The following is a 16,123-nucleotide window of genomic DNA, read 5'->3' as shown; positions in this document are numbered from 1 at the left end:
ACAGGATATAAATTATGCAAATAACAGACAGTATAAGAATAGCTATGTTGACAAATTGGCTCAGCTCACTTGAGTGGGAGCTAGCAGGATGTATCTGTGTAGAAGGAACACAGAATGGGGGGGGGGGAGTAAGAGGAAAGCAAGCCTGTCACTCCTGGCAAAGTAGTCTAATGGCTTTGCCATATTGAGGGAAAGGCATGATCAAACCCTGAGGACAAGCAATTTTGGAATCTGGCCCATAAAAGAAAGCTTTGCTGTGTTAGGCTTTAGTGTGGGTGTTTGAGTATGTAGGTAGGGAAATGTGCACATGATGACTTTTGGTTCTGGGAAAACTGTTTCTGGAAGTAGATGCAACAATCTCCTATGATGTGATGTTGTCTCTCTCAGAGAATTAGTGTGGGGGCGGTGCTACCCGTGTCCTAAAATGTTAAGATGCAAACAAAGCCTTCTCCTTTCTTATTTTGTCTTTGGATGACTATATATTTATCAAGCCCCAAACAACATCTCTTCTGCTGACCACTGATTTCTCAACCTCACTTGCTGTTAAAACACTTTGGATACTTAGCAGTGAATAAATATTTCTCATGTGAGACGGCTACACATAATCATGAGTACAGGAACCCAGCTGTTTTGCATATTTAAAGCCATACAAGGATTCAAGAACTATCAAGGGCTTTGCAGGCTTTAAAGGATTAATGGATTGGCTTATCATTTAGATATGAAATTACAGCATGCATTCACATCATGTGGCATTTGACTTACCATAACTCCATACATCACTCTGGTGTGTGTATTTCCTGGTCAGGATAGATTCCAGAGACATCCATTTAATTGGAACCTGTGATATTAATATTTGGAATGAGGAACATCAAAAAGTATTCTTTAACATATCTACAACTTACCAGTAGGATAAATGGCAAATAATGGGTGGATGTGCAATATGGAAAAAATAAATAAATAAAAATCTCAGACAACAAAATAACATTTTGAGCGTATAGAACACAAATGTGTGTGTAAATGAAAAAAAAAATCATTAGATATGAAAAAATAACATTATACAACCGTACACAGATAAGAAGGAGGTTATCCTGTATATCAGCTTTCTTTGAAGGCTCTGTCTCCTGTAACTGTTTCTAGTCTAACCACTGTCTTGTACACCTTTCCTTTAATTCTGGCCAATAGTCTTCTATCATACAGTACCCCTGACACTTTTCTCCACTCATTGCAACCTGCTTGAACCCATCTCTTCACCTCTTTTCCACACTCTCTGTTGCTCTTGTCTGTTGACCCCAAGTACCTGGAGTCCTCCAACTTCCCGATCTCCACTCCCTGGAGCCTCACCGTTTTACCTGAGTTCCTCTCATCATTCATACACATATACTCTGTCTGGCTGTGACTAACTTTCATTCCTCTCCTTTCCAGCACATACCTCCACCTCTCTAGATTTTCCTCAACCTCCTCTCTGCTCTCACTACAGATCACAATCTCATCTGCACACATCATGGTTTAAGGAGATTCCTGTCTAACCTCATCTAGCAGCCTGTCCATCACCATTGTAACAAGAAGAGGCTCAGAGATGATACCTGATGGAGTCCCACCTTGAACTTATCTGTTCCCAATACAGCACACAACACCACTGCCTCACCGGTAGCATACATGTCCTGCACCAGTCTAACATACTTGTTAGACTAGACATACAATACCAGAGCTCCTCTCTTGGCACCCTGTCATATGCTTTTTCTAGGTCTACAAAAACACAAAGCAGCTCCCTCTGACCTTCTCTGTACTTCTCTATTAGCATTCTCAAAGCAAATCCTGCAACTGTAGTACTCTTTCGAGGCATGAAGCTATACTGCTGAGCACAAATGTTGGCATCTGCTCTCAGTCTAGTTTCCATTACTCTTTCCCTTAACATCATTGTATGGCTTATCAACTTTATCCCGCTATAGTTACCGCAATTCTGCACCTCCCTCTTATTCTTAAAAACAGGCACCATCACACTTCGTCTCCATTCTTCATGCACCTTCTCACTCTCTAAGATCCTGTTGAATAATAGAGTCAGAAACTCTATCCCCGCCTCTCCTAGACACTTCCACACCTCCGCAGGTATATCAGGACCAACTGCCTTTTCACTCTTCATCCTCTTTAATGCCTTCCTCACTTCACTTTTTACAAATCTCTGCTACTTTGTGGTCTACAATAGTCACCTCATAAACCTCTTGCCTCTCTATCATTTTCCACATCCATCAGCTCTTCAAAGTACTCTTTCCATCTTCCCATCACTCTTCTAGCATCTGTCAATACATTTCCCTCTACCTTTAATCGTCCAGATCTGTTATACATCCTTTCATCTTTATCTCTCTGTTTCGCCAACCTGTATAGAATATTCTCTCCCTCCTTACTGTCCAGCCAAACATACAGGTCATCGTACGTCCTTTGTTTTGCCTTTGCTACCTCTATCTTTAACTTACACTGTATCTCCCTGTACTCCTGTCTGTTCTCTTCAGTCCTCTCAGTGTGTCAGTGTCTTTGCTCACTGCTTTCTCTGTATATACTCCTGCACTTCCTCATTCCATCACCAAGTGTCCTTATCTACTTTCCTTCCAGATGACACACCAAGTACTCTCCTACCTGTCTCTCTGATAACACTAGCTGTTGTTGTCCAATCATCTGGAAGCTCTCCCTGACCACCCAGAGCCTTTCCTCAACTCCTCCCTGAAAACCATACAACACTCCTCCCTTTTCAGCTTCCACCACTTTATCCATTGCTCTGCCTTGTCCTCTTAATCCTCCTTGTCACCAGAGTCATCCTACAAACCACCATCCTATGCTATCTGGCTACACTCTCACCTACAACTACTTTGCAGTCGCTGATCTCTTTCAGGTTACCTCATCTATACAAGATGTAGTCTATCTGCACTCTCCTACCTCCACTCTTATAAGTTACCCTATGTACCTGTTTTTTCTGGTAAAAAGTGTTCACTACAGCCATTTCCATCCTTTTTGCAAAATCTACCACCATCTGTCCCCCTGCATTCCTATCCTGTATACAAATCTGTCATACATCTTTCCTGCCTGAGTCCAAAATTATAGTCACAGGAAGTACTCTGTCTAAACAGTGCTTTTTTTTCAAGAGATATCTATTGAAATGTTTAGATAAGATTTATTAATTTAAATTTGTGATTGCAAATGGCCAATGATCAGTCATGAACAGCAAACACCTAAAACATTTTTGAAATGTCTTGATTTTTAAATTCATGATTATCAGGCAGGATACAAATTCACTGGAGAATCCAGACTCTCAAAAAGTAAGATGACGAATAAATGTTGGTCAAAAACAAACCTTTCCTCCATCTGCATGATATTCTTTTTCATCTGCACTCAGCAACTTGGCCAAACCAAAATCAGTGATCTTGACATGTTGAGGAGTCTTCACCAACACATTTCTGGCTGCTAAGTCCCGGTGGACCAAGTGACGTTCCTCCAGGTAGTTCATACCCTAATGTCAAACAAATTAAAAGTAGGTTGTAACAGGAGAGTCCATTTTCATTTTAGTTGCTGTGTGATGTGGTAGGATTCAAAACACTGAGAATAAGCCTCATCAATGTAGCAAAAATCAAAGGAAGAAAGCAGTACGCAATGGGCTATGCAGATGTTAAGAAAAAAAAAAAAAATTTTTTTATCCCGACATTCTCATTTGATTATTTATCAAACAGATGTTGAAAATGCATTGTGTATTTTGTGATAGCAATTTTCATTATGAAAAAAAACTTCTTCAAACTAATATGATCTGTACTGGAATGCAAAAAAAAATCTCTTTGCAATATCATACGGCACAATTTTAGGTCTGATCTGGAGCTTTACCACTGACCTTCGCTATCTGTACACACCAGTTGAGCAGGTACTGAGAGCCAATGTTGTCCTTGTTTTCTTTGACGTAGTCTAGCAAGCAGCCGTAGGGCATGAGCTGGGTGACAAGCTGCACTGTAGAGGTGAGGCAAATACCTAACAAGCGACAGACATGGGGGTGGTCCACACTTGCCATCACATAGGCCTCCTAGAGTGTGGATGTAGTTCAAAAAGAGTATCATTGTCATTTTATATTTATACATTTTTAACATAGCACTCAGGTGAATAAATGCTGAAACTGGGCAGGGGTATTATGCCATTCTTGTCCTGGGACACAAAAGGTCCACAGACTGATGACTAACACTATTCCTGGAGGATGTTGAAGCATATAAATGTTGTTTTTTTTTAAGCGGTGTCAAGCAGATTTGATCTTACAGATCTTCAGATGATTAATTTTTGCTGCCAAACAAATGTAAATAAAAGAAGTACTTTTGTGCTTGTACTTAAATTTTCAGGTGTTTTTTTGTGTTAAAAAACATCGGTTTTACATTGCTTGTCGTGAAAATCAAGGCGCTCTCTCTCCCTCTCTTGAACAAATACTATACCCTGGAGAAGGGGCAGAAATTATGTCAAGAAGTTATCTTAGATCAAATTTCAGTCTTTAAGTTTACCTAAAGAAGTATATTTCCCATGTCTATACATTGTTCAGTGAATAATCTCTTCAATGATTGGGACACTGAGTCTGACAATCTGATGAGAAAAGCTTGAGACGCCTTCCCTGATGTTTAGAGGATATGTGTGGACTGGCCACTACAACTTCCAGCTGGAGAGTGACTGAGCAACACAACCACAACATTGCAGCATCTTAGCTGTGCACTCAGCTGTGTGTATAATGCAGTTTGTACACGCTGCTTTCTCAGTGCGGTTGCAGGCTGCATTCCTTTCTAGAACACCTCAGTCTTGGATTACACACCAACGTCCACACACAGCCCTTAAATGAATTAATCCTATTTTCTATTTCCTATTTCCAACAGCCCTGTGAGAGGGTTACCGTGTAGAAACATGAGTCTTAATTACATGAAAAATAGGAAGTCGTTAATATCAAATAAAGTTACCTGTACTACGAATTATACTCTACAGTACAACTAAAATTCTATCTGGAAGGCAACAACTGTCACTTTGTTACAAAAAGAGCCATTGTGACACCTATGAAATTCATTTATAAAACTTTTTTTTTGTTTGTATCAAGTAATTTTAATTCAACAACAATACTCATTTACCAAAAGTAGTTCTGAGAAAGTTAAGTTTCCTGAGGACAGCAGTTCATTTTTCACTTGGCAATACTATCACCTTACATAAAAACTGAACATAAATCAATGCACTTACATCCAAGATCTCTTTGTTTGCTTTTGGTGATGTCTCCTCTCTTAAAACCTTGATGGCCACTGGGATCTTCACGTCCTCTCCCTCTGGAACCCACAGTCCCTATATGGACACATTGTCTTTAATGATACCTTCGCTATCATTTAGCTTCAAATTTTGCAAGGTCAACAAACAATAACATGAGAAGTAATGTTAAAGTAAGTTCTCATAGAGAGAGCACACACTCACCATGTTCTTCTCTATATACCTAAATTGATAAATAGTATAATGAAATACTGTCCTCTAGTGCAGCCTTAGGATGGCACTGGCACTGTCTCCCTGAGCAGGCCTCGGGGGGCAGGGAGCAGTGTCTCCCTGAGCCGGCCCAGTGTTGTGTCAGGAAGGGCATTCAACATAAAACTTTTGCCAAACCCAAACAAGCGATTCAACCATAATAACCAGATCATACCGGATCGGCCAAGGCCCGGGTTAACAAGGATCACCATTCGTACCGATGACCAATGGAAACCGGGCTACTATAGGTCAAAGAGGGAGAGGAGGAAGGCGGGTTCTGAAGCAGAGAGAGAAAAGGAAAGGCAAGAGTATGAGATTGAGTAGGGACTTTGAATATTGGGACTATAACAGGAAAAGGTAGAGTTGGTTGACATGATGCAGAGAAGGAAAGTGGATATACTGTGTGTCCAGGAAACCAGGTGGAAAGGTAGTAAGGCTAGAAGCTTAGGAGCAGGCTTTAAGTTGTACCATCATGGTACAGATAGGAAGAGAATTGGAGGAGTTATCTTGAGGGAGGAGTTTGTTATGAATGTTCTGATGGTGAAAAGAATCTCAGATAAACTTACAGTATGAGTCTGAAACTGGAAATTGAAGGTGTGATGCGCAATGTTATTAGTGGCTATGCCCTGCAGGTGGGATATGACTTTGAGCAGGAGAAGTTCTGGAATGAGTTAGATGAAGTGATGCAGAATATCCCCAGAGACAAGAGAGTAGTAATTGGTGCAGACTTCAATGAGCACGTTGGTGAAGGTAACAGAGAGGGTGAAGAAGTGATGGGCAGATTTCTTATACAGGATAGGAATGCAGGGGGACAGATGGTGGTAGATTTTGCAAAAAGGATGAAAATGGCTGTAGTGAACATTTACCAGAAAAAACAGGTACATAGGGTAACTTATAAGAGCGGAGGTAGGAGAGCGCAGGTAGACTACATCTTGTATAGATGAGGTAACCTGAAAGAGATCAGCGACTGCAAAGTAGTTGTAGGTGAGAGTGTAGCCAGATAGCATAGGATGGCGGTTTGTAGGGTGACTCTGGTGACAAGGAGGATTAAGAGGACAAGGCAGAGCAATGGATAAAGTGGTGGAAGCTGAAAAGGGAGGAGTGCTGTATGGTTTTCAGGGAGGAGTTGAGGAAAGGCTCTGGGTGGTCAGGGAGAGCTTCCAGATGATTGGACAACAACAGCTAGTGTTATCAGAGAGACAGGTAGGAGAGTACTTGGTGTGTCATCTGGAAGGAAAGTAGATAAGGACACTTGGTGATGGAATGAGGAAGTGCAGGAGTGCCTGTTTTTAAGAATAAGGGGGAGGTGCAGAATTGCGGTAACTATAGTGGGATAAAGTTGATGAGCCATACAATGAAGTTATGGGAAAGAGTAATGGAAACTAGACTGAGAGCAGATGTCAACATTTGTGCTCAGCAGTATAGCTTCATGCCTAGAAAGAGTACTACAGTTGCAGGATTTGCTTTGAGAATGCTAATAGAGAAGTACAGAGAAGGTCAGAGGGAGCTGCTTTGTGTGTTTGTAGACCTCGAAAAAGCATATGACAGGGTGCCAAGAGAGGAGCTCTGGTATTGTATGAGGAAATCTTGAGTGGCACAGAAATATGTTAGACTGGTGCATGACATGTACGCTAGCTGTGAGACAGTGGTACAGTGTGCTGTAGGGGCAACAGAGTAGTTCAACGGTGAGGGAATCAGGGATCATCTCTAAGCTCCTCCTTGTTTGCAGTGGTGATGGACAGGCTGCTAGATGAGGTTAGACAGGAATCTCCTTAAACCATGATGTGTGCAGATGAGACTGTAGTGAGAGCAGAGAGGAGGTTGAGGAAAATCTAGAGAGGTGGAGGTATGCGCTGGAAAGGAGAGGAATGAAAGTTAGTCACAGCCAGACAGAGTATATGTGTGTGAATGATGAGAGGAACTCAGGTAAAACGGTGAGGCTCCAGGGAGTGGAGATCGGGAAGTTGGAGGACTTCAGGTACTTGGGGTCAACAGACAAGAGTAACAGAGAGTGTGGAAAAGAGGTGAAGAGATGGGTTCAAGCAGGTTGCAATGAGTGGAGAAAAGTGTCAGGGGTACTGTATGATAGAGGACTATTGGCCAGAATGAAAGGAAAGGTGTACAAGACAGAGGTGAGACCAAAGATTCTGTATGGACTAGAAACAGTCACAATGACCAAAAGACAGGAGGCAGAGCTAGAGTTCGCAGATATGAAGATGTTGAGGTTCTCTTTGGGAGTGACCAGGATGGATGGGATGAGGAATGAGTCTATCAGAGGAACAGCACATGTTGGATGTTTTGGAGAGAAGGTCAGAGAAGCCAGGGTGAGATGGCTCGGTCATGTACCGAGGAGGAATAGTGAATATATTGGCAGACGGATGCTGGAAGCCAGACAGAAGGTCTCAAGGAAGACCAAAGAGGAGATTTATGGACATAGTGACAGAACACATGAAGGTAGTTGGTGTGACAGAGGAGGATACAGAGAATAGGGCTAGATGGAGAAAGCTGATTCGCTGTGGCGACCCCTGAATGGAAAAGCCGAAAGGAGAAGAAGACAAAGATATATTGTCCTCTAAACTACAATACCTGTAGACAAGAGAATAAAAGAAAATACTTGCAATAAAAAAATATATGAAATATATTAAAAAAAACATGACTAGAAAAAACAAGCTTTTATTTTCTTCATGAAATATAACTTTAAAGATTCTTTTTCAGTTCAAAACATATAACCTGTGTATAAATTTAATGTATTATTACAGATTGAACTACAAAACACTTTTGGAATGGATTTTTGCAGGAACTTTAAAGTAAGTTACCGTAAAAATTGACCTCAAATCCCTTAAAAATCAGACTTAACTCACACAACCCACTGAAGCACCAAAAATCTATAATCATCCAGAAATTGCTCTCAAAAAGATGTGAAAAATAGCAAACTCACAAATATTGTGTACTGTAATATAATATTGAGTCAATTTAATCTATGCGTCAATATTGCATTATTAATCCACATGTAAGTGCCACAGGAAGTGAAAATAGTGTTACTTGTGCATTAACTGGCAAATGTGTCTTTGAAAATTGAGTACAGATGTAGATAAGTAAAAACATTGACATTCAGTTAGGCCCAGAAATATTTGGAGAGTGACACAAGTTTTGTTATTTTAGCTGTTTACAAAGACATATTCAGGATACAATTATATAATCAATAAGGGCCAAAAGTGCGGACTCTCAGCTGTATATTGAGAGTATCCACATCCAAATTGGACCAAGGGTTTAGGAATTACAGCTCTGTAATACATAGCCGCCTCATTTTCAAGGGACCAAAAGTCATTGGACAATTGACTCAGAAGACTGCAAAAAAAAAAGGCTGCGTGGGCTCTTCTCCCAGTAACCTGTCATTAATTAAGCAGTTAAAATGTCTGAAGGTGATTCATTTGCATTTGGAAGCTGTTGTGAACACACAACATGCAGTCAAATGAGCTCTCAATGGAGGTGAAACAGACCATCCTGAGGCTGGAAAAAAAGAAATCCATCCAAGAGACAGCAGAAATGTTAGATGTCACCATATCAACAGTTTGGTACATTCTGAGAAAAAAACAAGATTGCACTGGTGAGCTCGTGAACTCAAAAAGGCCTCAGAGTCCACGGAACACAACAGTGGTGGCTGATCGCAGAATCCTTTCCATGGTGAGGAAAAAACTCTTCTTCAAGTTAAGAACAGTCTCCAAGAAGTTGGTGAATCAGTATCTATGTCAACCATAAAGATGAGAGTAAATACAAAGGATTTGCCACAAGGTACAAACAATTAATCACTGCCTGAAAAATACCTGAATAAGCCAGCCCAGTACTGAAACAGCATTCTTTGGACAGATGAGACTAAGATCAACCTGTACCAGAATGATGGGAAGAAGAAAGTTTGGAGAAAAATTGGAACAGCTCACGATCCAAAGCACACCACACTTCCGCTAAACATGGTGGAGGCAGTGTGATCGCATGGGCATGCATGGCTTCCAATGGCACTGGGTCACTTTTGTTTATTGATGCCAACAAAAGACAGAAGCAGACGAAGAATTCTTAAGTATATAGGGATATACTTTCTGCTCAAATTCAACCAAATGCAGCAAAGTTGATTGGACGGCGCTTCACAGTAGATATGAACAATGATCCAAAACGTACTGCAAAAGCAACCAGGATTTTTTTAAAGCAAAGAAATTGAATAATCTGCAATGGTCGAGTCAATCACCAGACTTCAACCCAATCAAGCATGCATTTCACTTGCTCAAGACAAAACTTAAGGCAGAAAGACCCACAAACAAGCAACAATTGAAGACAGCTGCAGTGAAGGCCTGGCAAAGCATCACAAAGGAGGAAACCAAGCATTTGTTGATGCCCATGGGTTCCAGACTTCAGGCAGCCATTACCTGCAAAGGACTCTCAACAAAATACTGAAAAGTAAAATTTTCTTAGAGTTAATGTTTTTTTTTCCAATGACTTTAGCTACAATTCCTACATGTTTAGTAATATATTTCTGTTCAAGCCCTTGAATTAAACCTTAAAGTCTGCACTTAAGTTCTATTGTAGTTTCATTTCAAATCCAATGTGGTGGCATGCAGAGCCCCGATCATGAAGATTGTTACTGTCCAAATATTTCTGGGCCTAACTGTAGTTGTATAGAGTTGGCACATATAGTAATCCATTGATCCTCTATAAAGCTAAACAAATTTGGGAACAGGGTATCTGACTCAGAACACTCAAGCATTTTATAACCTTGTAAACGGTTCCAAAAGCTCCCGATCCCAACACTTTGATTTTCTTGAATTCCGGTTCCTTCAGAACACGCAGGAGTGCTTGGTTTGGTGCCTCTCCGCTTGGAGTCAGAGGCTCAACCAACTGGAAAAAAAGAAATAGAAAAGGCTTGATTGTTTCAATACTACCTCCTGAATAAATAATAAACATAAGTATAATGATGATGATGATTTATAGGCCACTTTCCATCTCAGTGCTATCCAAGTGAGAAGGTTAAAGAGTAGAACACAAATGAATAAAGACACACATTCAAATTAATATAATCCATTGATCATCCAGCATTCTAGCATACAGTTAACCTACTGTATGTTTCTGAGCTGTGGGATGACACAAGAGAACCCAGAGAAAACTCTTGCAGACATGGGGTAGAAAATGCAAGCACACAGAAAGGCCCTCTATCCAGGTCAAACAGGAAGCTCCTTGTTGTGAGGTGGAAGTACTAACCACTATGTAACCATGCCACCCAGGAACAAAAAACTTAACAAAAACAAATTTCACTCACAGAAACACCATTCAGTACTCATGTACAGCAGCAAACAAGTTGGTGTTGAGCATTTACTTTAAGGACGCAGGGCTGCCTGAGGTCCATGGGCAGTATTGGTGCAGGAAAAGAAAAGGCAACCAAGTCTTTTTCCAGACCATGGGGACACACTAAAGATTGGAACTTGGGGAGCACAGTGTATGTCCAGGCAATATGGCTTTACCAAATGAAATAAATACGATGGTGCAATGCCATTCATTACTTTACAGGTGAGAAGTAACATCTTAAAGTCCTCTCTCGCTTGAACAGAAAGCCAGTGTAGCGAGTCCAGCACTGAAGTAATGTGTTCAAATGTACTTGTCAGAACACGTGCCCCCTCATTCTGGACATTTTGCAGGCCTTGAACACTCTTTGGCAACCTGGATAAAAGGACATTACATAATCAAGTTGCAATGTCACAAATGCATGAGTTAAGATATCTGCATTCTCTTTAACATGGAGGTTGAAATAAAGAGTTCTTGCACTGTAATTGCACTGAATAAGTTCAAATGCAGGAATCACAGGGATAACTAGTTCTCAACAGCGACCGGAGAGATACCAAGTTTGTGTGTCAGATGAATCTGTGGTTAAAGGCAAAGAAAGCAGCAGATCAGCTTAGAAACAAAAGTTGATTGGAAATTGTTGCAGATTCTGGCCCAGTGGTACCACACAAAGCAAGAACAGCCCCAGACCCAGAACAGAACCCTATGGAACCCAATACCTTACAGCATCGGGCCCAGAGAGAATATGGTTCAACAGAACACTGTGAGATCTCTCAGACTGATACTAACCAAATTACTGAAGACCTGACCTGAGATACCCAAACAGTTCTCAATATATAATCAACTATATCAAAACAGCAGTCAGGGTCAACAAAAGGCTGAGGAAGTCTCCAGCCAACAGCTAATCATTCACCACCTTTGTAATAACTGTTTCAGTGGAGTGATTTGCTCTAGAAGCAGACTGAAGCGACTCAAAGATGTTATTTGTTGGAAGGTAATGAAGAAGCTGGCTTCAAACTACTTTCTCAAAAACTTCTAACAAAAAGGTAAGGATTAGACAGGTCATAAGTTTGCTAGCAAGTCTGCATCCAACCAGGATCCACCCCAAACCAGGATTTTAGTAGTGACCCTTAGTCTTTTGCAGTGTGGTGTCCAAGATTCACACTTCAGACAGTTTCTGTACTATTAATAGAAGTACAGCACATGAAAAAGATAACAATATACACTATATAAAAAGAAAATAGGGCATCTCCATAAACAAAATCCTTAGATCTGCCATAACTTTTCTGGTACCTTGTAAGATGCATTATGACTACAAAATATATAAATGAATGCATTTACAAGCAGTCATGATTCTATGGTTTTAGACTTACCTATGTGAAGGAACAGAAAGGCATTCATTTTATAAGATCTAGCAGTCCAAACTTATTTATCTCTAGATCCGTTCTTTTGTTTGAGAAGTGTCATCTTTATAGACATGCATGTCATGAAATTATGGTAAGTGACTATATTCTTTCGTCATTGATAAAGGCTCAAGGTGTAGAAATATGATTTATAATTTCAAATATATGCAGATAAGTTGGAAAAAAAAATCAATAGCTCAATTAATTAAACAAAGAAAATTTGGTCCTATAGCGATCTATTAAAATAGATATTTTTTGCAAAATCACTGCTGTCATTTGTGTGAGGCCGGTTATGCGGACAGAGGACTAGACTGGTCCAAAATTTACCTCTCTCTCTTGGAGTAGTCTTCTCAAGGTCCTCTTCCTCTTGATATGACGTCGGCGTAACAATACAAAGACAGACAGGCCTGATACAAGAATAGCTAGCAGACCACCAACTACACCTGCTGCAATCATGGAAAGACCAGAAAATCTAAAAGACAAAGGAGGTCTGATTTTAGAATTTGTGAGTTGAATCGCTAAGGTCAGCTGACATTGGAAGGTGTACTTTTGGCCAAGGGCATTGTTAGTGTTGTCACCCACCTTTTCATCTGGCACCCTTCGAGACCAGGTCCAACACACCTGTGAAGAGGTCAATGCAAGGAATAACTTCTTAATCATAATGTCAATGTGCTTTACCAATACACAATTTCTTGCAGTTATTTTCAGTGATAAATACATCATTTCAAAAGTTCATTCTGAAGTCATTTATGATAATTTTATTGAGAAAAAATAAAAAAGTCACCTCAAGATTCTTATAAGTAAATCTTTCATGCTTAATACTTAGAATGGCTAAATCAGTATGAAGGGAACAAAAATATCATATATGAAATCAAGTCCCAGTATAATTTTTTTTGTATATGACGTTAAGAAATACATACATCTTGGGTTTGTCAATAAAATGTAACACAATCAATTGCCATCATTGGCTTGTCCTTAAACAAGCATTACAGCATGCAACCAGTCCTTCAAAGATAATATGAAATCATATTCAACTTTGGGGGTATAATGGTTCTGTAGGGGGTTTTGGCGGAAAAGAGTATGACCTGAAGGCAAAAGGTTAACAATGTATAGTTTGTAACATCAGTCTTTAAAGAAATTATGAATCTTGTCATGATCACTTCATGTTGGCAGCTAGCATCTTTCTAAAGCTAATTTTAAGTCACCTCTGACTTCAAATTCATCGGACTCTCAAAATATGATATACACATATTTCTGACACAGTTCTTGGATCAGCGGAGCATCAATTTTACCCTTGAGTGCAGTTTTTGTGGCATAGCAGACAAACTTTCATCTCATCTGCGTATTTCCACACAAGTGTATCATCTTCCCCTGGCACGCCTTGAGGGCAGTGTGACACACAGAACAGTCCATCTTTGAAATGCGCACATTTGGTACAGTTATCAGAGCCCTGAAAGTTAAAAAAAGAAGCACATGACATAAACCTACTCTATTCAGATAATAGGTCAAAATGTAGAATCTGCTGTCTCATGTCAAGAAAAATCTAGAAGCTACACAGGTCTCTTTGGGAAATTATATAAATGTTTTGCATTGAAAACCTAGTTCAGATGCTTTCAGTTTAGGTCAATTAAAAATTCAGCAATTTAAGATATTTGTGCAATTAGCGTTGTTATGATAAGCATATTAAAAAGATTTTTGTTTTTAAAAACATTCAACAGGTGGTTTTGCAATATCTATTGTTTTTTGGCATTTGTTGTATTCATGTAGATGCTTTTGATAATAGTTTGGAGGCAGGCGGCATACATACAGGTGCGCTGCAGGATGAACTTCCATTCATGTGTTGACACTCAGGATGACACTCAATGCAGTTTTTATTTACAACTGCCTCTCGTGGCTCACTGAACAAAAAAAGCAAAAAAGGAAGTCTCTAAAGGCAAACGTTATTTTGTACTGTGAGAAGTGAAGGGAAATCTTTGACTCTAGTTAAGTTACAGGCATGTTGAAGTTAAATGTGAGACAGAAAAAACAAAAAAAAAATCAATGTAAGTGAATATTCCAATTCACGGACAATATTTTTCGTGGTATCTAGTGTTTATGAGGTTTACCTTAAAAATATTAGCAAGCATTTGGTCTTAGCAATGATTCAAATAACTAGTCTAAAAAAAATCAATCTTTTGACCGATACAAAAATAGTCAGTCATAATATAATATGGTATATGAAGGAATTAACTCTAAATCCAAACAGATCTGGTGTTGAGATTGCTTGCATTAAATGAAGGAGACTCTATTTCAGAGTGTAAAACAAAGTAGACCCCAGTTTTCTCCCCCTTACCCCTCAAGGATGTTGCAGGAGTTAACACAGCTTCCATCTCGGCTGTAGTCACGGCAGGCAAAACACATGTCCGGGCCGGGGCCCCAGCAGCCACTTGGGGTGCACTTCCTGTCACAAGTGCTGTTTCTCTTGGCTGAAAACAAACACCCAATCTCAAGATCAGACAACTTCTGCATAATTTTTCATCCATTTGAACTGATTGAATGAATCTGTTGTGGTTACTGACTATTCAGAAGGAACTGGCAAAAATAAAACCTCGTGTCTAGCAAGCTGAATATATTTACCACATGTGGTAGCATCAGCGTTTTCATCTATAGTTGCACTTTGGCTTTTCGATTTGAAGAGTCCGTTCCAGTGTGTTTTGTTGGTGTAACAGAGGTTCGGGTTTTTAACCATCACCACATCTCCATCACTGATTTCTTTAAGGGAGCGAAGTCCCAGGTATCTTATACCAAGTTGAGTCACAACAAAGCTGCGGCTACCACTACCAGATAAAAAGATGAAACATGAAGAAGAAAAGATAAAAATAAATAAATAAATCAAAAAGTAAACATTTAATGACGAATATGAGTGCAAAGAAACTCACAATTATTGAGTGAGTCACAATTGCTTTATTGTGATCCAGTGATTAAGAATTACAGAAGCTGTTTTAAGAACCATACCGTTTAGTTCTTCCACGAATTACCTCCAGATTCTCAAAAGGACTAAGGGAGTTCAGATTCTCTGGCCAGGTTTGAATCCAAAGGTATCCTGAAGCAACAAATATTTTTTTTATTACAAAATTATACAGGTTGTATTATTTTTTCTAGGAGGTCTTACCAGTTATTTCTTTAACTGTCTTGAACATGTCAAGCTGGGCAGGGTCCATCTTTGGTGTTTTAGTAAACGCATCCCTACAGATTAGCACATACATATTACATACTGAAAAATCCCAACATGGGTTAGTGAATGTTAATGAGCATGAATGCTGTAATGCTTCTGACATTCCCTTACCCATGAATTGATGTATGGATGAAAGCAATGTTACCAGTTATTTTAGTGCAGTTTTTAAAAGAATCAATGTTGGTGGCATTGATAGACAAGGTGTTGGCCAAGGCACCCGAGCCAAGTCCATTACACACTGTGGGCAGAAAACAAATGTGATCATGGAAAACACCCAAAAAATTAATACATGAAGGCCAGGGCCGTCTTGTGATTAAGAAAAAAAAGTGGTACTGAAAATATACATTTTATGAATATGCTATGTTGGTGATGTATACATATTAGCCGCTTTAACATACAAACATATGGCAACATTTTATTGTGGGGCAATGGCTTAGGTTGAACTTGATCAGGCAGGAAAATTATTATATTTCATCTGTGATAAGACTGAATACATTTTATTTTAAAAAAGGGATAAGGTTTGTGTGTAAGAAATACAGCCTTAGAGGGGCAACAAGCCAGTGTTGAGCCGGTCAAAAGCCTGAAGAAATGCAGAGGGTTTTGTCAGGAACGGCATCCGATGTAAAACTTGTGCCAAAACCTAATATGTGAATCGAACCCACAAATCTCTTGCCAG

At 39.6% G+C, this 16,123-nt stretch overlaps 1 protein-coding gene across 1 annotated transcript in view; it reads right to left on the bottom strand.

The window, feature by feature from the left end:
* egfra (epidermal growth factor receptor a (erythroblastic leukemia viral (v-erb-b) oncogene homolog, avian)) overlaps window positions 1-16,123 on the bottom strand; it is a 50,239-nt gene that overhangs the window by 6,517 nt on the left and 27,599 nt on the right. The window contains exons 9-22 of the mRNA XM_086172747.1: window positions 15,559-15,685; window positions 15,385-15,458; window positions 15,228-15,315; window positions 14,850-15,049; window positions 14,566-14,698; window positions 14,041-14,131; window positions 13,526-13,683; window positions 12,816-12,854; window positions 12,561-12,705; window positions 10,270-10,392; window positions 5,236-5,334; window positions 3,872-4,057; window positions 3,344-3,499; window positions 763-838 (exon numbers count right to left, since the gene is read on the bottom strand). Of these exons, the coding sequence (XP_086028873.1) occupies window positions 763-838; window positions 3,344-3,499; window positions 3,872-4,057; window positions 5,236-5,334; window positions 10,270-10,392; window positions 12,561-12,705; window positions 12,816-12,854; window positions 13,526-13,683; window positions 14,041-14,131; window positions 14,566-14,698; window positions 14,850-15,049; window positions 15,228-15,315; window positions 15,385-15,458; window positions 15,559-15,685 (1,695 nt within the window). The remainder of the gene's footprint in view (window positions 1-762; window positions 839-3,343; window positions 3,500-3,871; window positions 4,058-5,235; window positions 5,335-10,269; window positions 10,393-12,560; window positions 12,706-12,815; window positions 12,855-13,525; window positions 13,684-14,040; window positions 14,132-14,565; window positions 14,699-14,849; window positions 15,050-15,227; window positions 15,316-15,384; window positions 15,459-15,558; window positions 15,686-16,123) is intronic.

This window comes from Fistularia commersonii, chromosome 25, assembly GCF_037954325.1.
Source record: "Fistularia commersonii isolate RoL2024-O1a breed Wild chromosome 25, RoL_Fcom_v1.0, whole genome shotgun sequence".
Classification (NCBI taxonomy): domain Eukaryota; kingdom Metazoa; phylum Chordata; class Actinopteri; order Syngnathiformes; family Fistulariidae; genus Fistularia; species Fistularia commersonii.
Note: the sequence above shows the minus strand (reverse complement) of the source record. Positions and strands in the feature narration are given on the sequence as shown.